At 44.3% G+C, this 22,422-nt stretch overlaps 1 protein-coding gene and 1 non-coding gene across 9 annotated transcripts in view; both read left to right on the forward strand.

Moving 5' to 3' along the window:
- The window catches only part of TEX14 (testis expressed 14, intercellular bridge forming factor), a 112,625-nt gene that overhangs the window by 41,782 nt on the left and 48,421 nt on the right, over positions 1-22,422 (forward strand). For 7 of the 8 annotated variants that reach the window (XR_003412571.2, XM_027034238.2, XM_053212368.1 and 4 more), the window contains 6 exons: positions 7,108-7,222; positions 13,115-13,280; positions 14,303-14,439; positions 18,442-18,523; positions 19,415-19,545; positions 21,278-21,391. Coding sequence is in view for 7 of the 8 variants with exons in the window: in XM_027034238.2 (XP_026890039.1) it covers positions 7,108-7,222; positions 13,115-13,280; positions 14,303-14,439; positions 18,442-18,523; positions 19,415-19,545; positions 21,278-21,391 (745 nt within the window). In the remaining variant the exon portion in view is untranslated. The remainder of the gene's footprint in view (positions 1-7,107; positions 7,223-13,114; positions 13,281-14,302; positions 14,440-18,441; positions 18,524-19,414; positions 19,546-21,277; positions 21,392-22,422) is intronic. The other variant, XM_053212371.1, reaches the window with a different exon arrangement.
- On the forward strand, positions 6,213-6,427 carry LOC113592749 (small nucleolar RNA U3). The gene has a single exon (XR_003412709.1). It is a non-coding gene; the product is annotated as a small nucleolar RNA U3 (small nucleolar RNA).

The raw sequence follows: 22,422 nt of genomic DNA on the forward strand, positions 1-22,422 counted from the left end.
AAAGCCCCTCCCTGAGATGAGAAATCCCTGTCTCTTCCCCAGTCTTTCCTATTATCAGCACCATGCACCAAGTTGTTCCAGGCACAAACCAACTTGTCACCTTTGAAACCTTTTTTCCTTCACCCATCAGTGTGTCCATCAACGTGTCCTATTGATTCAACTTCCAGAACAGGTCAAGTTTCTCCTTACAAATGCAAGCCATGATGATGACTCCAATAGACACCTGAGGCAGTGGCCTCAGAACTAGTCCCCACAGCTTTAAACTTCTCAGTGGCTTTCTGTCACACTTAAAATCCAGACTCCCCTGGCCTTGCCCTTGCCTAGAAATCCTTCAGATATCTGGGCCCTGCCTAACCTCCCCTCTCCCTCATACCCGTATGCTCTCTAGCTACCCTCAAGTTGCTGGAACGTACCACTTTGTTCCCTTCTTTGAATCTTTGCATTAGTTATTTTTCCTGTTTAAATGTAACGTCCAAAGAGAGGCTTCTTTGACTACCTAAATTTAAAGTAGCCACCAATCTCTCTGTTTCAACACTTAAAAAATCCTCAGCATGCCTCATTATCTGACATCCTCTCTCCCTCACTAGAGTATAAGCTCAGTGTGAGAGTAGGGACCTTTACTCACCTCCATACCTCTGTATATCCAATTCCTAGAATAGTACTTTAGCACATAGAAAAGTGGAATAATGGTTAAGGTAACCTCTGCTATTTAAGAGCTGTGTGACCTTTGGCAAGTTACCTAATCTTTCTGTGTCTGTTTCTCCATCCATAAAACTGGGATGACTAACAATTAATTGCATTTATCTAATATGCAAAGCACTGAGAACGATGCCTGGTACCTGGCAAGCCCTCAATAAATAGTAGCTAGTATTATCAAGAGTTGGCACTCAAATTGTAGCTGGCGCCCAGGAGTGTAAGGGGTGCAAGAGCACCTGGGTCTGTGGTTCCCAGATAGACCAGCTTAGCCATTTGCCACTGACAAAACCCAAAGGCAGAGAAGCGAATGGAGGTGAAACAAGAAAGGAATCTATTTCAGTGAGGCCCACACCGGGAAGACAGCAGGCTAGTGTGTGAGACTGTCTCCAAAATGTCCCAAATCCTTCCAGGTTTATATAAGGAAAACGTGGGGTAAAGGTGGGTGGGCACATGCAGGTAGGCAGTGAAGGTTAAATCGATAATTGTCTTGAAGTTAATCCCAGGTAGGGTCTTGCTGGCTCAGGGAAGTCCTTGTTGCTTGAGGGAGTAGTTTTGGTTCCCAACAGGTTATGCTTTTTCTGCAGGATCTTTGCCTGAGTTAAGAGATAAGCTAGAAAGAAAAGCTTAGGGGAGCCTTTGTGGCTACTGAGTTAAGCACCTGACTCTTGATTTCGGCTCAGGTCATGGTCTCACAGTTTGTGCATTTGAGCCCCACATAGGGCTCTGCACTGTCCCATGGAGCCTGCTTGGAATTCTCTGTCTCTCCCTCTCTCTCTGCCCCTCCCTGCCATCTCAGAATAAATAAAAATTAAAAAAAAAAAAAAAAAACTTGAGAAAAAAACTTTAATCAGTTAGAAAGTTTGAGGTCATAGGTGTCTGGCTGGCTCAGTCAGTAGAGCATGCAATTCTTGTTCTCAGGGTTATGAGTTTAAGCCCCACACTGGGCATAGAGCTTACTTAAAAAATACATACACACATACTCAAAAAGTGTGAATAGGTAGTGCAAACATATGGCACAAAACCCAAAAGGTTTTGTTTTTCGGCACTGGTTCTCAGCCACCTGGTTCCCCTCCCTGCCACAGTCATAGTGCCCTGTCTCTAATTTACCAGTATTTGAAAGTCAAACTCTTAGGACAGCTGTTTCATGCAACTGCTAAAATTTACTGATCACTCCAAACAGCTTGCTTCTCACTAACAAAGGCCAAGGCCTACCATTTCCTTTAGCTTTCGGTGTGGGTGAGGCTGCTTTAACAGAAGGGAATGTTTCCTCAGCTTTAAAGATGCAGGCTGTGATTGGCTGGCATTCAGTATTATGTTAATTAAGCATGGCCATTAAATATATTTTTTTAAGATGTTACGTTTCCACTTAAAACACTATCATTTTTTTTTCCAACGTTTTTATTTATTTTTGGGACAGAGAGAGACAGAGCATGAATGGGGGAGGGGCAGAGAGAGAGAGGGAGACACAGAATCGGAAACAGGCTCCAGGCTCTGAGCCATCAGCCCAGAGCCTGACGCGGGGCTCGAACTCCCGGACCGCGAGATTGTGACCTGAGCCGAAGTTGGCCGCCCAACCGACTGAGCCACCCAGGCGCCCCAACATAATGGGTTTTTAATATTCAAAATGGGATTTCTGGATCCAGCTTTTAATAGATATTTAATAGATATTGCCATATTGCTTTCCACAAGCATTATAACACTTCATACTCCTAACTGCATTTAGGAAAGTGTCAACTTTCCCACCTCTTCTCCAACTGTGAATGTTTTCTCATTTTTAAATTTTTTTCAGGCTTCACAGGAAGTTTCATGTTTTTTTCCTCTATTTCAGCCCAGACACCATTTTATATTGGTTCATGGACTATTGCAGAGTAGAGTGAAATATCTATCCTTCCTATACAACCATTATTTGTTTTATCCTCTCATTCCCTTTACCCTCCATCATCCTACTTCCACCCAAAGCTGTCGAGGTTTCCTGCTCTCAGAAATTAACACTTTCTCTCCCCTTTGTGTTTAACGCCATGGACAGCATTGTTTAGTTACTAAAGGCTTCTGTAATACTGAGCAGCAAGGCTGAGAAATTAGGATGAGAGGAAGACAATATGTTGCAGTGCAGGGACTTTGGAGCCAGATTGTTTTGTGATCCCTGGAAAATTGCTGAACCTCTCTAAACCTTGTTTTTTCAATCCATAAAACAGTGATAATAGTATCTTCCTCCCATTGTACTGTTGTGAGGATCGAGTTAGAATGGTGCCTGGCACACATGGTTATTAATATCAGGTCTTGGGGCGCCTGGGTGGCTCAGTTGGTTAAGCGTCTGCCTTCAGCTCAGATCATGATCTCAGGGTTCGTGAGTTCAGGTCCTGCATTAGGCTGTATGCTGACAGCTCGGAGCCTGAGGTCTGCTTTGGATTCTGTATCTTCCTCTCTCTCTCTCTGTCCTTTCCCTGCCCATGCTTTCTCTCTCATTCTCTGTTTCTCTCAAAAATACATAAACATTAAATAAAAAAAGTTAAAAAAATAATATCAGGTCTTGCTTCCTAGGAGGCCCAGAAATTAGGTCACTGACCCATCTGGAGGCCCCAGGCTAAAAAAGTTGTCATTAGGACTTCAACACTTGAACCCAGTTCTTTTGACCTTTTTAGTCAGTCTTTGTGAAAGCTGCCTTTGGCCACTTGTTGGGGGGGTTACTTTGGTCACCTTTATATCAGTCCCAACATGGCTACAGTGGGACTGGCCTGAAATAAATATTTGTTGAATGAATGAATTAATGAGTAAATGAATAAATGTTTTCTACTAGGAAATCACCGAAAAGCCGTTGTTTGTGTAAGTTGTGGGGACACTGGTTTTCAACCTATTTTTCTCTGCAGCTATCTGTATATTCTCAAGACTTTGTTGCTCATTGCCTCCCTAAGTGTTTCTCTAAGCCTTCAGAGGCCCTGGTTGGTTTAATGTGTTACTTCATGAACCCCAGGGATTAACCAGTCTGCTTCCCTAAACTGTAGTTCCTTCCTGTCAAGAATTATGAATAGTCTGCAGTTTTACAAATTCGCCTGCTACAGGTTTATCAATTCAGGCAGCAAACATGAGATTCCTGGGTAGAGAATTGAATGATAATTTATTACTCATAGCAGCAGCAATAGCTACACTTTTAGTTTTTTTGGTCCTGGTTCCTCAGGCCCTAATTCCCTCAGAGCCATGCAAAGAGCTATATAATATTGCACACGTAGTGGGTTGCTTTACAGCAGAAGTATCCTGAGCTTGGGGAATCCAAATCTTCTATAATAGACAGTATGCCCTTTGCTCCACAAAGAGCCATTATCTTTATTACACTGGGCAGTAAGCATGACTGCACTTTGCTCTAAAGGAGATACTGTATCTTCCGAAGTTTGGTATACAGACATCTTCAAAAAGATAGTCTGGGGAGCCTTGGCTCACTCATGGGTAGAGCATGTGACTCTCAATCTCAGGGTCATGAGTTCAAGCCCCACGTTGGGCATGGAGCCTACTTTAAAAAAAGTCTAGAACACAGGGTAGTTAGTGCCTCACTCTCATGACATGTAGACACAGGAGCCATCCACGGAGAATGTGGGAGAATTGTCTTCCCACATTGTTCTTTGCTGCTCTTCTCTACCCTTAGGCTTGCTTTTGTTGGTCAGATAAGTTTACTTGGAACCAAAGGACTAATTTGGCAGTTTCTGCCCTCAAGGTTAGGGGAGAAGGTTTGGTAAAGAAGACAGACATGGCACAAATACTTGTAACACGGTGAGACCTGAGCAATAAGAAATATGAACCCCACTAGTACTGCTCTCACCAAGAACATTGATCCTTCTTACTAGATTTCTCCAGCTCTGATGCTGTTGACTGATCCTCCTTATCTCCCTGGAGCATCTGGGTGGCTCAGTCATTTGAGGGCTCAGATCATGATCTCATAATTCCTGAGTTCCAGCCCCATATTGGGCTTTGCATTGCCTGTGTGGAGCCTGCTTGGGATTCTCTCTCTCGCCCCCTCTTTCTCTCTCTCAAAATAAATAAATAAGCTTTTTAAAAAAGTTAAATGAAACTCTTATTTCCCTTGTCACTGTGACCCACTTGTTCTAGGTTTTCTCTTACCTCTTTTGGTTTCCTTCTCCCTACTTTTTGGCTTTGTCCTCTCGGCTTGCCCCTTAGATGTGAGTGGGCCTCAGGGCTCCATACTCAACTCTTTGTTATTTAGGTAGGATATTTTGTGACTCCTTTTCACCCATGGCTTAAAATGGCCAATTACAATGTTTACAACCCCTATCTTGCCCAGTTCTCTGCACTGACACCTTTGCTTGGATTCATTATTCGATACTAGGTGTTTGGGATATTGTTGGTATACAAGGGCAGTTCATAGTCTCTGCTCTTCTGAGACACAGTCTTGTGCAAAGAGCAGGCATTAAAGAAACACACAGAGAAGATGTTTGATGTAGTTAAGGAGGTCAGGGAAGGGTGCCCTTAGAGGACACTTGGACAGATGTCTTAATGATGAATTGAAGTTAAGTTGAGAAGGGGTTTGGAGAGAATTCCTGTAAGAGAACAGCTTGTGCAAAGGCTCTGTGGCAGAAGGTAAAATGGTGAGCCTAAGAGCTGTTAAGTTCAGTACGGCTGAAGTGAGAGGGAATTTGGTGCAAAATAAGGCTGGAGAGCTGATTGTGGGCCAGACCGTGAACGGCCTAGTAAGCTATGTGTATTGTCCTTAGCCCAAGAGCTGAGAGCTCCTGAAACTTTAAGCAGGAGAATTATGTATTGTGTTTATTTAAACACAACTTTTATGTAAATAAAAATTTCTTCATTTGTTAAAAAAAATCTCCAAAAGAACATTTATGTCTGGTATTTTGATCACAGGATTAAGTTTAAAAACAGGGAGTGGTAGGGCGCCTGGGTGGGTCAGCCTGATAAGCCTCCAATTTAGGTCATGATCTCACGGTTATGAGTTCCAGCTGCATGGGGTCTCTGCTGTCAGCACGGAGCCCACTTAAGATTTTCCGTCCCCTGTCTTTGCCCCTCCTCAGTTTACACTACCTCTCAAAAATAAACATCAAAAAATAAAAATAAAAAAGGAGTGCTTTGCAAATGCAAGTCTTTGGTTTTGGGCTTAAGTTTCATCATCTACTTCTTAACATATTTCTCGCAAAAGGATTCCTCACTTACACGGTTGGTCTAAACTGAGGCGCATCCTGGACTTCCGGCGCGCTTTGTAGTCGTCATCATTCACCTAAACCTGACGCTGCGGCAACGGGGGTGGAGGTTGCAGAAAAATGGCGTGTGATTGGCTGCTTATCAACTGTATGGTAATCAAAGTGATGACTTGAATTGTCTTCTGAAATGCAATTTATTTAAAAACGCTTTGTCTAACTTTGGTAATGAATAATTCTTTGGTAAACACATAACAGTATACACCTGAAAAATTATTGACGTTTAAAGAAAAAAAACTTCACCATCAGTGTAATGTAGGTGGGTTTCTTTCACTCTGGAAAGTTGGGTTATTTGCTGTTAAGACTATACTTTCAGGGATCATTTCTATAGTTCGTTACTAGAGAAGTTTCTCTGAATGTGTAGAGTACCCGAAACCACGAGGAGGAGGCAAAATGTTCTCTCCTGAGCGTGAAGTTGGCTTTTGGTACTGTCGTTACAGTTGCTGATTGCCGTTGATGATCGTTCTTTCTCTCTTTTGGAGAGAGTTAGAGGGAGAGAGCATAGTCTGAGTGGTTTTCCTTTGTTTCAGTCGTGATAGGTTAGGACGCTTTTATGGTAAGTTAAAGCTATTGGCCCGTTGGGCTTTTGTGTTGTAAGACTGTAGTTGGTGTGGGAACACTTTGTAGTGGTGTTTTTTTGGTATGTATCTTTTAATGCTTGTGTTTATTTTCTGATGGTTGGTGTTTTTTTGTTTGGGGATTTTTTTCTTTTTTTAATGACATTTCTTGAGTGTTAAGCTAGTTCTGTAGTTTAGCGCTGGTTTGTGTGTTTTTGAACCAATTACGTTGTTGGTCATGGAACCTGATAGTTTAAACCCATTTCATAGTAAGAAAGGGAAAGCACAGGTGCGGGAGACTGGGAGGGTACGGAGGGAATCTGAAGTAGGCTCCACAAGAGTCAGATGTTCAAATTATTTAGCCACCCAGGTGCCCCATAACCTGGAAATAATTTTAATTGGGCTTTTAGAGTGCTGGGGTGGGATGCTTTCATACAACCTTCTGTAAGTAGTATTTTTGATGAGTGGAATGCTGGTTGCCTTTAGCTAATTTGTGAGTTTTTATGTTTGAAAAAAAGCTTACAGTAGTAAAACATAAAAATACTGTATAAGGGAATTCAAATTTTCTCCTGGTAGGAACTTCTCTAGTTTTACGGGATTTCGTGATGTTTGTATTGACCCTTGCATTTGTTTTGCAGGAATTTATGTTGATGCAGTTAACTCCCTGGGCCAGACTGCACTTTTTGTTGCGGCATTACTAGGCCTTACGAAGGTAGTTGATGTTCTGGTGGATTATGGATCAGATCCAAATCAGTAAGTACAGTAACATCGCTGTCTAGAAAATGAGTAGTATGCTTTTATTTAAAAATTTTTTTAATGATTATTTTTTGAGAGAGAGAGCGAGCAGGGGAGGAGTAGAGAGAGGGAGACACAGAAACCAAAGCAGGCTCCAGGCTCTGAGCCATCAGCAGAACAGAGCCTGATGTGGGGCTCGAACTCACGAACCACGAGATCATGACCTGAGCCAAAGTTCAACATTTAACCGTCTGGGCCATCCAGGCAACCCCCCTCCAAAATTTTTTTTAATGTTTATTTTATTTTTGAGAGAGAGGGTGTGAGTGAGTGAGGGAGGGGCAGAGAGTGTAGGAAACACGGAATCTGAAGCAGGCTCCAGGCTCTGAGCTGTCAGCACAGAGCCCAATGTGAGGGCTTGAACGTGAGATCATCTCCTTAGCTTAACCAACTGAGCCACTCAGGTGGCCCAGTAGTATGTTTTTAAAATGAGTTGGGGCATTTAGGAAATTATTTGGGAAGATATTAAAAGAGTCTTACTAATTCATATCAGTGAAAAATAGTTGTATTAGCTATGTTGAGACATACTTTTAACTGCTAATAAAAAGCTTTCTAAGCAGTTTTACTAGGCCCAGTGAAATAATGCGATCTTAATTAATTAGTTATTAACAGCACAATTGCCATATTTCCACCCCAGGTTACAATTTGTATGATTCACTTAAGCAGTTTAATATACCCACCAACCAAGTTCTTCTTTAATATACTTGGCATCAGTTTCTCAGGATGACTTGTAATTGTGGTCTAAAAGAATCTGAGTTTAATCGTTGGCCCAACTTATAATATGGTACAGCAGTGTAATGTAATCAATAAGCTACGCTTGAACATCTCTTCTCTGTGTAGCACTTTTGCTTTTCCCAGGGCTTTCCCAGGCACCAGCTCATTTGATCTTTACAACCACCTTCTCAAGAGGGAGGGGACAGTAGGTATTTTTACAGTTCCTATTGGACAGAACCAGAAACAGATTTTGAATACTTACTTGATTCTGGCTGATTTTCACAGGAATTCCAGAATACAATAATAAAAGTCATAAAATAGCATTCCCATCTCACATGAGGAGGCCCTGTTTAATGTACTTTAAAAAGTATTGATGTCAGGGGCGCCTGGGTGGCTCAGTCGGTTGAGTGTCCGACTTCGGGTCAGGTCATGATCTCATGTTTCATGGGTTCGAGCCCCGCATAGGGCTCTGTGCTAACAGCTCAGAGCCAGGAGCCTGCTTCAGATTCTGTCTCCCTTGTTCTCTCCTCCACTCATGATCTCTTTCTTTCTCAAAAATAAATAAACATTAAAAAAAATTATTGATGTCAGAAGATTTGGGGGGGAGGTTTTATTTGTTTTTTGTTATAAGATTGCTTGCTTAGTGGGAGAAAACTTGGAAGCTTGCAAAAGTATAATGAAAAAATGCCAATTGACAAGTATTAGGTTTGTATAACCCAGATATAACTTAATACAGTGAACATTTTGCTGTTTCCTTCTAGACTCACATACACTCTCCTGTCCTGTATTAATGTTTAATTTCAAAGCTCAGGGGCTCAGGGTTTAATTTCAAAGCCTGAGTGGCTCAGTCTGTTAAGTGTCTGATTTAGGCTCAGTTCGTGATCTCGCAGTCCATGAGTTCAAGCCCTGTGTGGGGCTTTGTGCTGACAGCTCAGAGCCTGGAGCCTGCTTCAGATTCTGATTCTTCCTCTCTCTTTCTCTCTCTCTGCCTCTCCCCTGCTCATGCTCATGCTCTCTCTCTCTCAAAAATGAATAAATGTTAAAAAAAATAATAATTTCAAAGCTCAGAAAGGAAAGGCTGTCTCACCTGTTTGTAGGTAAGAGCATTGTAGGAAGCCACACTGGGGAATCCCTGGAGTTCTCAGCAAAAATGCAGTATTTTCCAGTCATCTTCAATTACATCTGTTTTGTGCAGACTTAGAGTTGGGCTCATTAAAGATCAAATCATTCAAACATTTAATATTCCAGTTTAGGGAACTGAGGCCCAGAAAATTTAAGTGACTGGCCCATAATGGTGCATTAATGATAGAGATGAGACCAGGAGCCCAGGCCTTAAGAACTCAGTTTGACTTTCCTTTTTTAGAAGTCCCCATGGTACCAGGGGGAGGTAGGAAAGGATGTTGTCAAAGGGAGGAAGGCAAACCACATGGGTTTGTATTTTGTGATAGGACCATTTTCACATTTATCTTCTTCTGAACTTCTGATCAAGGTGAAGGAAAATTTCTGGGGGGAAGCTGTATTCTTAAGTACTCAAAGGAAATGCTGTGGTGGCTGGAGCCTACTGAATGCCCAGGGTCAGATGCCTGTGGGACCAAGTGGAGTCAATGAGTACAGACTCTAAGAAGGGTTAGGAATTTGTTGCTGGGCAGGAAAGGGAGCCAGGGAGACCAGATCTTCCAAATTTCCAAGTGGCTGAAAATTCTAGTTTTTAATGTGAAGTCTCCCAGTATTAAATATTGTCTGTTGTTAGGGCACCTGGGTGGCTCAATCCAACCTTGGCTCAGGTCATGATCTCACAGTGTGAGTTCGAGCCCTGCATCGGGCTCTGTGCTGACAGCTCAGAACCTGGAGCCTGCTTGGGATTCTGTGTCTCCCTCTCTCTCTGCCCCTCCCCTACTTGTGCTCTGTCTCTCAAAAATAAATACAATGTAAATATTGTCTGTTGTTTTAAATTCCTTTTTATTATTTATTAATTTTTTTAAAGTTTATTTATTTACATTGAGAGAGTGAACACAAGCTGGGGAGGAACAGAGAGAAGGAGAGACAGAATCCCAGAGAGGCTCTGTGCCATCAGTGCACAGCCTGATGCAGGGCTTGAACTCATGAACCATGAGAACATGACCTGAGCCAAGATCAAGAGTCAGACGTTTAGCCACCTGTACTACCCAGGCACCCCTTAAATTCCTTTTTACAACATTGTGTGGGCCAAATAAAACATGCTTCTGGGTTGCCAAATCAGTCTGCAGGCCTCTAGTTTCATCCTCTAGGAGGATATTATAGTTCCTACAGTTTAGTGTGCCATTGGAGACTGACCCAGAAACAGGAGAGTGTTCACAATGAAATCTCAAGTGTGTACAGGCCAACCTTGTTGGCACCACCTGGGGAACTTGTAAAAAACACACATTCCTGGGCCTCATGCTTGCAGATTCTGACTCAGTCTGGTGTGTTCTTTGACAATCTGTATTTTTGACAAATATCCTAATGGCTCATTAACTAAATTATGGTATACCCACACATTAGAACATTATGCAGCTGTTTAAAATAATTGAGATGTCTTGGGACAACTGGGTGGCTCAGTTGGTTGAGCGTCTGACTCTTGATTTCGGCTCAGGTCATGATCTCATGGTTTGTGAGTGTGAGCTCCACATTGGGCTTTGTTCTGTCAGTTTGGGATTCTGTCTCTTCCTCTCTAGCCCTCCCTAGCTTTTGCTCACACTCTCGTTCTCTCTCAAAATAAAAAAAAAAAAAAAAAAAAAAAAAGAAAGAATTGGAGTGACTTGTATGTTGTCATATGGAAATTTCTCCAAGATACATTAAGTGAAAAAACTTAAATGCAGAACAGTTTATGTAGCATATTCTTATTCCTACTTGTATATGCAGAGAACATTTCTTTTTAAAAATTTTTCTTTAAAGTTTATTTATTTGGAGAGAGAGAGTACGCGTGTGTGCCAGTGGGGTTGGGGCAGAGAGAAAGGGAGAGAAAGGGTCTGAAACAGAATCTGCAACAGGATCTGCGCTGTCAGCATGGAGCCTGGCCCATTCAGTGCTCAATCTCACGAACCTGTGAGATTACTCATAAGCTGAGCCAAAATCAAGGTTGAGGCCTAACTGCTTAATCGACTAAGCCACCCAGGCACCCCTGCAGAGAAGACTTCTGAAAGGATATAAAAACTTGTAACAATAGTTGTCTTTGAGCAAGAGAACTGAGGATCTAGAACTAGGAGACTTTTTTTTCTTTAAAGATTTTATTTATTTATTTATTTATTTATTTATTTATTTATTTATTTAGAGTGCAAGTGGGGGAAAAGGGCAGAGGGAGAGAAAGAGAGAATCTCAAGAAGATTTCATGCTCAGCGCAGAGTCTGATGTGGGGTTTGATGCCATGACCGTGAGATCATGACCTAAGCCGAAATCAAGAGTTGGAGGCTTAACCACTGAGCCACCCAGAAACTCCTAAAGATTTTGTTTTATTTTTTATTTTTCTAAATACTTTGTCTTTCTTTCTTTTTCTTTTCTTTTCTTTTTTTTTAGTTCATTTAATTTTGAGAGAGAAAGAGACTGTGAGCAGGGGAGAGAGAGAGAGAGAGAGAGAGAGTGAGTCCCAAGCAGTCTCAGTGCTGTCAGCGCAAGCCCAATGTGGGACTTGAACTCATGAACTGTGAGATCATGACCTGAGCTGAAATCAAGAGTCAGACACTTAACTGACTGAGCCACCTATGTGCACCAACATTTTATTTTTAAGTAATCTGTCTACCTAACATGGGACTCAAACTTAGAACCCTGAGATCAAGAATCATATGCTTTACAGACTAAGCCATCCAGGGAGACTTTTTCTTTTTCCTTTTTTTTTTTTTTTAACTTTTTAAAGTAGGCTCCACACCCAGTGTGGGGCTTGAACTCATGACCTCAAGATTCACATCACCTCAAGAGTCACATGCTCTACTAACTGAGCCAGTCAGGCACTACCACCTTAAGACTCCTCTCTTTCTTCTCAACTTCCTCCTCCGTTTTCATTTTGTTTCTTCTTCTCCTTCTCTTTTCCCTCTGCCTTCTCCTGTTTGTGTTTCTTTTTCACAAGAACCACAGTAAGCTTCCTGTGTGGTCCTAATGTGCAGCCAGGTTAAGAAACCACAGCTATATATCACATATCACTGTTTTCTGAACACAATAAATGCCACCCCCTTATGCTTCAGATTGTTAATTGGCTTTGGTGACGTTTTCCTGAGTTGCAGGAAAGTTTTGTTAAGTTTATTTATTTATTTATTTATTTATTTATTTTGAGAGAGAGAGAACACAAGCAAGGAAGGGGCAGAGATGGAGAGAATCTCAAGCAGGCTCAGTACCCTCAGCACAGAGCCCCATGTGGGGCTTGAACTCACAAACCATGAGATCATGAATTGAGCCAAAACCAAGAGTCAATACTTAACCAACTGAGCCACCCAGCTGCCCTGTAGATTCTTTTTTTTTTTTTAATTTTCTTTTTTTTTTAATGTTTATTTTTGAGAGAGAGAGTATGAGCGGAGTACGGGCAGAGAGAGGGAGACACAGAATCAGAAGCAGGCTCCAGGCTCTGAGCTGTCAAGCACAGAGTCCGACACGATGTTCGAACTCACGAATCATGAGATCATGACCTGAGCCAAAGTCGGACGCTCAACCCTACTGAGCCACCCAGGCATCCCTGGGCCCTGTAGATTCTTGATCAGATTGCTGGTGCCAAGGTTTTGCGGGCCTCTACTGGGGGATTTGGGAGATAGAGACATTCTCACAAGAGAGGGATGGTGTCTGGTTAGGTTGTGCTTCACCAGCCTGACCTCGAGACCCTACACACATGAAGAAATTGTTTCAGAGCAGCCAGTATCAAAGGGCAATGGGAAAAGGGATACCAGATTTGGAACCAGACCCATACTTGGGTATGAATTTCAGCTTTGCCCTTTTGTTTCCTTATCTGTATATTGGAAAATGATACCACCTTGAAGGGTAGAGGTAGGGTGGAAAAAGAGGATGTGTATAAAGCTCCTGTTGGCAAAGCCTCACAAATGATATTATTATAATCCTCCCAAAGGTTTCCTTTGTAAAAAGAGAGCTTTTTCTGTCACCCATTGAATCCCCCCCACCTTATACTGCTACTTTCCCCTCCAGCCGCTGCTTTGATGGGAGCACCCCTGTTCATGCAGCAGCATTTTCAGGGAATCAGTGGATCCTCAGTAAACTGCTGGATGCAGGGGGTGATCTTCGACTCCACGACGAGAAGGGTCAAAATCCACAGACCTGGGCCCTGACAGCAGGGAAGGAGCGCAGCACTGTGGTAAGGTTGGGCCCACTCTGTAGCCACAGCCAAGGCAGAGCACTGGGCTGGGAACCAGGAGCCCAGGGATCAGGGGCTGATCCTGGGGACAGCACAGGGCTTGTAGTGGTCTTGCTTTCGGCACTGGACACACAGGCCTGGGTTGAAGCAAGTTACCCAGCTATAAAACCTCAGGCAAGATTAGTGAACTTTTCTTTCCTGGCCATCCATTCAGTGAGAAGGAAGAAGAGTTTTTTTTGAGAGACCATGTGCAACAGGGGAGGGACAGAGGGAGAAGGAGACACAATCCAAATCATCCTCCAGGCTCTGAGCTGTCAGCACAGAGCCTGATGCGGGGCTTGAACCCACAAACTGTGAGTGAGATCATGACCTGAGCTGAAGTTGGCCGCTTAACCGACTGAGCCTCCCAAGCACCTGAGGAGGGAGAACAGTTGTAATTTTGACCCTTGACTAGCACTTAACTACACATCAGAGGTTCTGAATTAAATTAGCTCAGTATTAAGTCATTTAATCTTCACAATAAATCGGTCATGTAGATGCCGTTATTGTCCCCATTTAACAGATGAGGAAACTGAGGCCCACTGACATTACATAACCTGTTGAGGCTGCACATTGGCAGGTGTGATGCGTTTGAGGTCTAAATAACATAACAGATGTAAAGCATAAAGTGCGTGCACAATACTTGGCATGTGGAGGGAGGAGGGAGGTGGGTAGAGGCCTTCCTTCCCTCCCCCTGGTTCTCCAACTCATTAGCTGTTCGCCTTAGACAAGTAATTTTGCTCCTTCTGCTTCAGTTTCCTCATCTGTTAATGGAGGGAGTTGGAGGAAATGATTGCCAAATCACCTCTCTGGAAACATTCTGTAAAAAAAAAAAATCACTTGAGCCCTTCCCTTTCCAGAGATTTCCCTGTCAGGGGCTCCTGGCTCCTCAGCTCCATTCATGTCAGACTCTTCCAGTTGCACTGAAAGCCAGGGTAGCCACTAGTTGCCTCAGCACTGAGCATCTTCACGCTGTGTTGCAGATGGTGGAGTTCATGCAGCGCTGTGCCTCGCACATGCAGGCCATCATACAGGGCTTCTCCTATGACCTCCTAAAGAAGATTGACTCCCCTCAGCGGCTCATCAGTGGCCCACCCCGGCTTGGTGGCCTCATACAGGGGTGAGTGCTGCCTTGAGCTGAGCCAAGTGGAATATTCGGCGGGCATCATCCCAGCCTTTCTTGTAGGAGTCCTGCACCGTGAGCCACCATGGTCCCCTCCATATTGGTCCCCTCCAGGATCTGGCCCACCCTGAGTGGTGAGCTCTGAAGGAGAGGATGTGGCCGCTTAAAAATGTACCCAGAGGAGCACCTTCAGCTGTCGTGTCCCTATCCAGGAATGTCCAGGGGAAATGAGTTCTGGGCTCTAGTGGGCACCACCCTGTGGTTAGCAAAGAAAGAACTTTTCAGGTCTGAGGAGCCCTGCAGAAAACTCCTTCCCAGCAGAGCAGCCAACTGGATTTTTTGTCCTCTCCCAAACCATGGAAAGAGTGTTCCTTTATCTCTAAGACTACAAAAGAATACAAATGCTTAACCTAGCGTCCTCAGGCTGTGTTAAGCTGGCGTGATTTGCTGCCAGCTAGTGGGCAGCCCACCTAACCCCATCACAGCTGCAGGAGGTGGGCCTCAGGTTTATCTCCATGCTCAACTGCCTAGCTATTTGAAATTCTTAGGGCTTAAAACAAAACAAAATAAAATAAAGTTCTTAGGGCTTTATTAATTCAGGGTTTGTATCCAGAGAATCCTTTCCATTTTGATTTTCTCTGATGGCATCACTTTCTGTAGTCAGAGTTGCAAGACTTGTCACACCCTCGCAGGCTTCCTTGTCCTGTCCCTCCCTGCACAAGTCCTGGTTTTCTTTCTGGGTGCCGTTGGCTTCTTAGGAAAAATGAGTTAATTCCCTTGAGGTCTAGTTACTTCTAACTGCTCCCCCCATGCCCCCCTGCCACTCTTGCCAGTCTCTGCCAAAAACCCTTTAGGTCATTCCCCATAGCTATCAGAATAAACTCCTACTTCCTCATCTGACCTTGGAGGCCCTGCTGAGCTCGGCTCCTTGCCTGTCCTTGCCCTCCCCCTTGTGTGGAGTTCCCTCCTTCAGAGTTTGGAGAGACTTGTCCCAGTTTGTAATGATTTTATTTATATATGTTCTTGCCTGTTTCTAATAAGACTGAACACTGCTAACTGAGAAAAGGAGGCAAAACTGAACAAGACACAAAGACCTTTTATTTGGGGTCTCAGAATTGCAATTCAGGGAGCACAGATTCTGGTACCAAGCAGAAAAGTGGGGGAAAGTGAGTCTTTTTTGTGAGAAAGAAGGGGGCTAATTATAGAACTTAGATAAAGAAGAGAAGAGGAAAAAGCCTGTTAACTGGTACTAAGTAACTGCTTGAGCTGTTTTTTTTTTTTTTTTTAACCTTTCTTTATTTTTGAGAGAGAGAGAGAGAGAGAGAAAGTAGGGGAGCAACAGAGAGAGAAGGAGACACAGGGTCCAAAGCAGGCTCCAGGCTCTGAGCTGTCAGCACAGAGCCCAACGCTGGGCTCGAACTCACGATCAGTGGGTTCATGACCTGAGCTGAAGTCAGCTCAACCAGCTGAGCCACCCAGGCACCCCTTGAGCTATTTTTTATTACTCTCTGTTTTTTTTGGTGCTGTCAAATAAAACTATTCTTGGTGTGCATTAGTAAACTATTCTGTCTTAAAGTTCATACCAACAGTTTTATGGCGTGAATGCCATTTGTTCTGTTGAATTTTATGGGCAACTGCTTTGTGAAACCATTGCTGCTTCTGGCCCAGTTCAGGAGTTCATTAGTTGGAAAAGAAGATGGAACTTCAAAATGGAGTCTGTCACATTCAGAAATTTTATACAGTTCCACAACCCCAAGAGGGCAAGGCCTGTGTGTGTCTTGCTCACCATCACCAGCCCTTCACTGCTTGTTGTATGGTAGGGCTGAGTACAAGGTGAGGGGGTACAAGGGCCAGCCTAAAGGAAAATCCAAGTTAAGTGTTAAAAAACCTAACAAATTTCAGATACTAATCTAGATGTAGCATTTATTTTATAGTTAGATGAAACATTATTTTTTTAATGGGGTTGGACCATGCAGTACTTAATGGAAAGTAGAGTGGAAGTACATACATCCCCCCCCTTTTTTTTTTTTTACATCCCCCTTTTTAATGTGAAGAAAACACATGAATCCTTGAGATAAGAACTGGCTTCTCAGATCTGTGAGTGAGGCCCATGTCGGTAAGATTCCTCACAGGTACGTGTTTACGTAGAGCCTGGTTGGGGGGAAAGAAAAAGCACTGAATTGAGAAGAACAGATGGTTGTATTGTTATAGATAACGGAAGTCAGTTTTCCCCCTTCCACCCAGCTGAATTTACTTAAATAGACATGGCCCGAGAAATTCAGGTAAAAGAGCAAGAAATGTTGATCTGATTGTAGTTATAGTCCAGGTCCCTGCTGGAGAACAGCCAGTTCCTCTGCTTAAACGGAGCTCATAGCCTTTAAAAAGCCACTCACATACCTGAGAAGCCCCAGATGGGAAGGGGGAGTAGTGTCAATGGTATCCTCCTGTTCTGGTGCTGCTGGGGAGGCATGCCGTTGCTGCCACCTCAAAATCTGTTCCCCTGGGCAGGAAACAGTTGTTGTCCCCTGGATATTTGAGGCCTGAGCATGTAGCCTCTGTTTCTAGAGGAGATTAAGAATTTGGTGTAAGAAGGGGGCATGTCCACTCAGATTACGTTGACCAGATAGCTTATGCTCCATGCTGGGCTGCTTTTCGAGTGAAGGGGATGCTACCACGAATGATACTGGAACATTACGTATAAATTGGGATGTCCAGTTTATCTCAGTCCAAACTGTGGAGTCTTCATTTAAACCTCACAGCAGCTAAAAGTGAGGAAGGGACAGCCTGGCCTAAGTTGCTAATGAGATAGAGCCTAAAAGTATCTCTGAAAGCAGAGTAAAGAATTTGCTTCTGTGCATGAAAAGTGGGCACATGGAGCCTCACAGAGCTGATGTGGGGTGAGGATGAGTACACACTGTTACCTGCAGCTCCTTTGCCATTTGCTGAGGGAGGGAAAATGGCTCCAGCACTAGCAGAATGTTTTGTCCTTCAACCTGAGCCTAAACTACTCATTCGGAAAGCATTAAGTAAGCACCTACTACATGCATGGCACCATGCCAGCCTTGGGGAGCCAAAGAAATATAAGCCATTCCTTGCCAGACTCTCAGTTCATGGGGGGGTCCCAGTGTGCAGTGTCCCACAGTGGTGGTTTGGGTGTGGTATGTGGAAAGAGCAGTGGCTGGAATGAGTATCAGGGTCTGTCTGGCCATTCCTGCTGCTCTGTGACCTCAGACCAGCAGGTTCCCCCTCTCTGGGCTCCATTTGTCCCATCTATAAAAATAAAAGCTGGATAAGATGTTTTGTTCTTAAAAGAAAAAAAGACATGTTTTGATTCTTTCCAACTTTGACCATTTGAACTCATCATCTATTGCTGCATATTGAATCCACCCCCAAGCCACCCAAACTTAGCCGTTTCAAACAGCAGTAAACATTTGTATCTCACACAATCTCTGTGGGTCAGAATTCAGGGAATGGCTTAGCTACGTGGATCTGGCTTAGGGTTTCTTACGAAGTTGTAGTCAAGATGTCAGGTAGGGCTTTATCATATGAAGGCTTCACTGGGACTGGAGGATCCAGTTCCAAGATAGCATACTCACATGGCTGGCAAATTGGTAGTGGGTGTTGGGCCTCTCCATAGGGCTGCTAGAGTGTCCTCACAACATGGTAGCTGGCCTCCTTCAGAGCAAGGGATCCGAGAGTGATCAGAACAGAAGCTCTGGTGGATCTAGCCTTGGAAATCAATCACTCCATCATTTATTCAGTGCCCAGTTGGCCTAACAGGTCTGCCCTATCTGAAACCCACAAAGGCAAGATTACCAGGAGGTGGAAATCACAGGGTCCTCTCATAGGCTGGCTCTTACGTAGTTTCATGATAAAAAGTCAAGTAGTAAAGACAAAATGAACTACACTTTCTCATAGCTCTGGATATGGTTAATTCATAGCTCAGTTCCTCTGGATATGGTTAATTCTTACTTTTCTTCCTTTTAAAAATACTTCTAGAAACCCTAATGGCTCTCCTAACCGACTGCTTAAAGCTGGAGTCATTTCTGCACAAAATATCTACAGCTTTGGCTTTGGGAAGGTAAGAGGTTGCCACGGACACCCAGCATTTGCAGGGCCAACTGGAGAGCCAACTGGCCCTGACTCTGGCCCCACTTCCCCCAACCCTGTCCAACTCTTTCTTCCTTACCCTCTCCAGAGTGTTATGTTTCTTCTTTACTACTTTTGCAGGACAGATAACTCTTGGTCTTCTTGTCCTTACTGAAAAATGGAGAAAGCCCTGGAAAGTTCCCTTGAATGACATTGGGCTAGATTTGGGGAGTTTAGAAAATGATCCTTTCATTAATTCCCAGTGAGGGCCCCAGACATGTCTCCCTGAAGAGAAGCAGAGAGCTACACTGACCCTGTAGGTCTTATTGGTGGTTGACTTGCCCTCCCTAACTTTTTGTTGGAATGCCTTTAAGGCATTGAGATTTTGAACTGAGAAATGTGTTGAGGGAAAATATCTTTTGGGTTCTTGGTTCTGCCCATCAAAGAGAGACATTTGGGAATGTAACTGGGTGTCTGGGTGATGTTTGCTGACAGTTTTCCCTAGCCCCGCATCTGTTGGTTGTGCCTAGGCAGCCTTGGGTGGGAAGGAGGGAGCAGGAATGTTGGCTTTGGCTGCACATAGGTCTGGGTCCTGTGGGGGCACAAGAGGCCTGTGAGCCCCAGCCTGGTACTTCAGGCAGGCGTCTGACCTCTCTTCATGAGCCTTGGTTTCCTCACTAGTAAAAGGGAAAGAATATTACAACCTTGCAGGGTTTCTAGGCAGATTAAAGATAGTACAAATTAAAGAATAGTGTCCAGTGCATAGGGGAATTCAGCAACTTTTGGTAAATAGCAGTTATTATTTTTAGCTGGCACAGGATTCTGAGGGCATTTTGCTTTTCCTCTTTTCTCCCCTCAATTTGAAGCTGTGCTCTGCTCTCAGTTTTATCTCACAGGGGGAGCACAGCTGGCCTACCTGGGATCTCTTCCAGTAATTGGAGAAAAGGAAGTGATTCAAGCTGATGATGAGCCTACCTTCTCTTTCTTCAGTGGCCCCTACATGGTCATGACCAAGTAAGCAGAAGCTGGCCAGTGGGAGGTCTGATTTAGTCCCATAGGAAGGGTGGGCTTCATGTGATTCCCTTATGTGTGGAGGGTTTCCCCCAAAACACAAACAATGAAGAATATACGTCAAAATCAGGGTTTTTCAACCTGGACACCATTGATGTTTTTGGCTGGTATCCTTCGTTGTTGGGGGCTGTCCTGTGCAGTGTAGGATGTTTAAGAGCATCTCTGGTTTCTACTCACTGGATGCCGGTACCAGCCTCTGCTGACCCCTTTCCACCATTGTGACTGTGACAACTCAGAGCGTCTACAGACATTGCCAGATGCCCCCCATCCCCCCACCCCAGAACAACTTATCTAAAAGATTACTCATGATGATGTTCTAATCTCTCTGTTTTCTGGAGTTAGAGGCAGCTTAGTGGTTACCGTCTGGCCTCTGATATAGGCCAGAGGGTATTGATTGAGACCTCTGTGGAAGCCAGCTGCGGGGCGGGGGAAGCAGTAATGGGATTTGTCTATGACAAAAGTGCCTGGGGTATTCTCAGTCCTCAGAGACCTGGCACCTGCAGGGTCCCAAGAGTTGTCTTGGCCAAGGTTTCTTGGCCTGCTTGAACCTGGATGCTTCTTCCCTGCCTAGAAGAAACACCTTTCCAAAAAGGCCTCTGCCAGACTCCTGAGGCCCTCTATCCCTTAGTTTCCTGCCTGTGCCACAGATTTGTTACCAGGTCCCCCCTCCTTTCTGTCCTACTGCTGTGGTCTTTGTTCAAGTCATCAGTGCCCCTCACACAGACTAGCTTCCTAGCCAGTTCCCCATTTTCTGACCACCCCTCCCTACCATTCCCCACACTGCTGGTGCTGTTATCTTTTTTTTTTTTTTAATGTTTATTTATTTTTGAGAGAGAGAGAGACAGAGAATGAGCAGGAGAGGGGCAGAGAGAGAGGAAGACACAGAGTCCAAAGCAGGCTCCAGGCTCTGTGTTGTCAGCACAGAGCTCAATGCGGGGCTCAAACCCACGAACTGTGAGATCATGACCTGAGCTGAAGTCAGACACTTAACTGACTGAGCCACCCAGGTGCCCCTAATGCTGTTGTCTTTCTAAAATGCAAACCCAGGGGCACCTGGCTAGCATTCTACTCTTGATTTCGGCTCAGGTCATAATCTCATGGTTCGATTCATGAGATAGAGGCCTCACGTTGGGCTCTGTGCTAACAGCATGGATGCTGCTTAGGATTTTCTCTCTCCCTTTCTTTCTGCCCACCCTGCCCCCCCCCCCCCAAATAAATAAATAGGGGCTCCTGGGTGGCTCAGTTGGTTGGACGTCCAACTTTTGATTTCAGCTCAGGTCTCTCAGTTTTCTGAGTTTGAGCCCAGCATGGGCTGATAGCGCAGCTAAAGCTTGAGATTCTCCCTCTTTCTCTGCCCCTTTCCCACTCACACTCTCTGTGTCCCTCTCAAAATAAATAAAATAAACTTGAAATAAGTAAATAAATAGACAAACATTGAAAAATGAAAAAGAAATGCAAACCTGGTGGAGTCACTCCCTCCCTCAAATCCTTCAGTGACTTCCTGCCACTCATACTAAGTTCCAGAGGGTGCTTTAGGACTAGGGGGTAGGGGAAGGGAGGACCCAATGGTGCAGAGTGGAGTTGCTTTATAGATTCTGTGTAAATGCCACTTCTCCTGTTTTTGCCTGGGAGAGCTGCTCATTCCTTGCTCTCACACTTTCTCCTGCCCTTGTAGTCTGGTGTGGAATGGGAGCAGGGTCACAGTGAAGGAGCTGAATCTCCCCACCCATCCTCACTGCAGCAGGGTTCGGCTGGCTGACTTGTTAATTGCAGAGCAGGAACACAGCAGGTGAGAAAGAAGCCCAAGAGCCTGGTGCATTACAATCCACGTCTCTTTACAGACCCAAGTTCAGGGCTGTACGGTACTGATGCTGGTGCTGTTGCAGAGGTGTGGAGACCAGCCCCCCTCAGCCTCAGCATTTCCTGACTGTTGGAATGGGCTCATTTGACTTCTAGAGAAAGAGAGAGAGAGAGAAAGGGAAATTAATGGATAGCCTGAGGGGTGGGAATGGTGGTGCTGAGGGGCTTAATTCTGTTAGCTGATTGACTTCCCATAACACTTGTCTCCAAGCCGCCTCCAAGCCAGTAGCCCCTGAGGCTTTTTGGCCCTGTGCCCAAGAGGACAGCATGCACAGTCCTGTCTTCATAGATGATGGCTGTGCATGAGTTCCACACAACTGAGGAACTGAGTCTCTGCCATTGAGGACATGCCCATGGGTGTACCTTAGTACCTTAAGTTTCCTACGGCTCCAGGGTTAATCCTTTAGCTCTTGCTAAAGCAGGATCTTGGTTCATGGTTTCACACCAGGACTGCTGAATGAATGGACCCAGTTCCTTGAGTAGGACACTCAACCCCTGCAAGAGATGTATCAGAGGCCAAACTCTTCCTTTTGGGGGAAATCAGCCTAAAGGGACCCCAGGAGGCTGGAAGGATACATATACACAATGTGGGCTTTGATGTGAGACTGAGGGGTGTGTGACTTTGGGCAAGTTTCTGACATCTCCCTGACCTTGTTTTCCTTATCTCAAAAATGAGTATAAAGTATTTCGTACAGGTGGTTGTTGAGATGATGCATGTAAAGTACCTTGATCAGTAGCTCTTGGTGATGTTGTGTCTTGTCATCATCATTGTCGATGACTAAGCCCTCAGGTTCTGATCAGTGAGAGACCATAGATTCCCCTATCCCTATCTCACCCCACCCATCCTGTTTTCTTAGAAAGACATTAGGTACAAATGGTATTTGTTTAGAATGTGTTCAAGGGGCCTAGGAGGAAGGAAAGCACTCATTTTTTCATCATATCTTTCTGCCCTCTACCTCA

Source organism: Acinonyx jubatus, chromosome E1 (genome assembly GCF_027475565.1).
Source record: "Acinonyx jubatus isolate Ajub_Pintada_27869175 chromosome E1, VMU_Ajub_asm_v1.0, whole genome shotgun sequence".
Taxonomy (NCBI): domain Eukaryota; kingdom Metazoa; phylum Chordata; class Mammalia; order Carnivora; family Felidae; genus Acinonyx; species Acinonyx jubatus.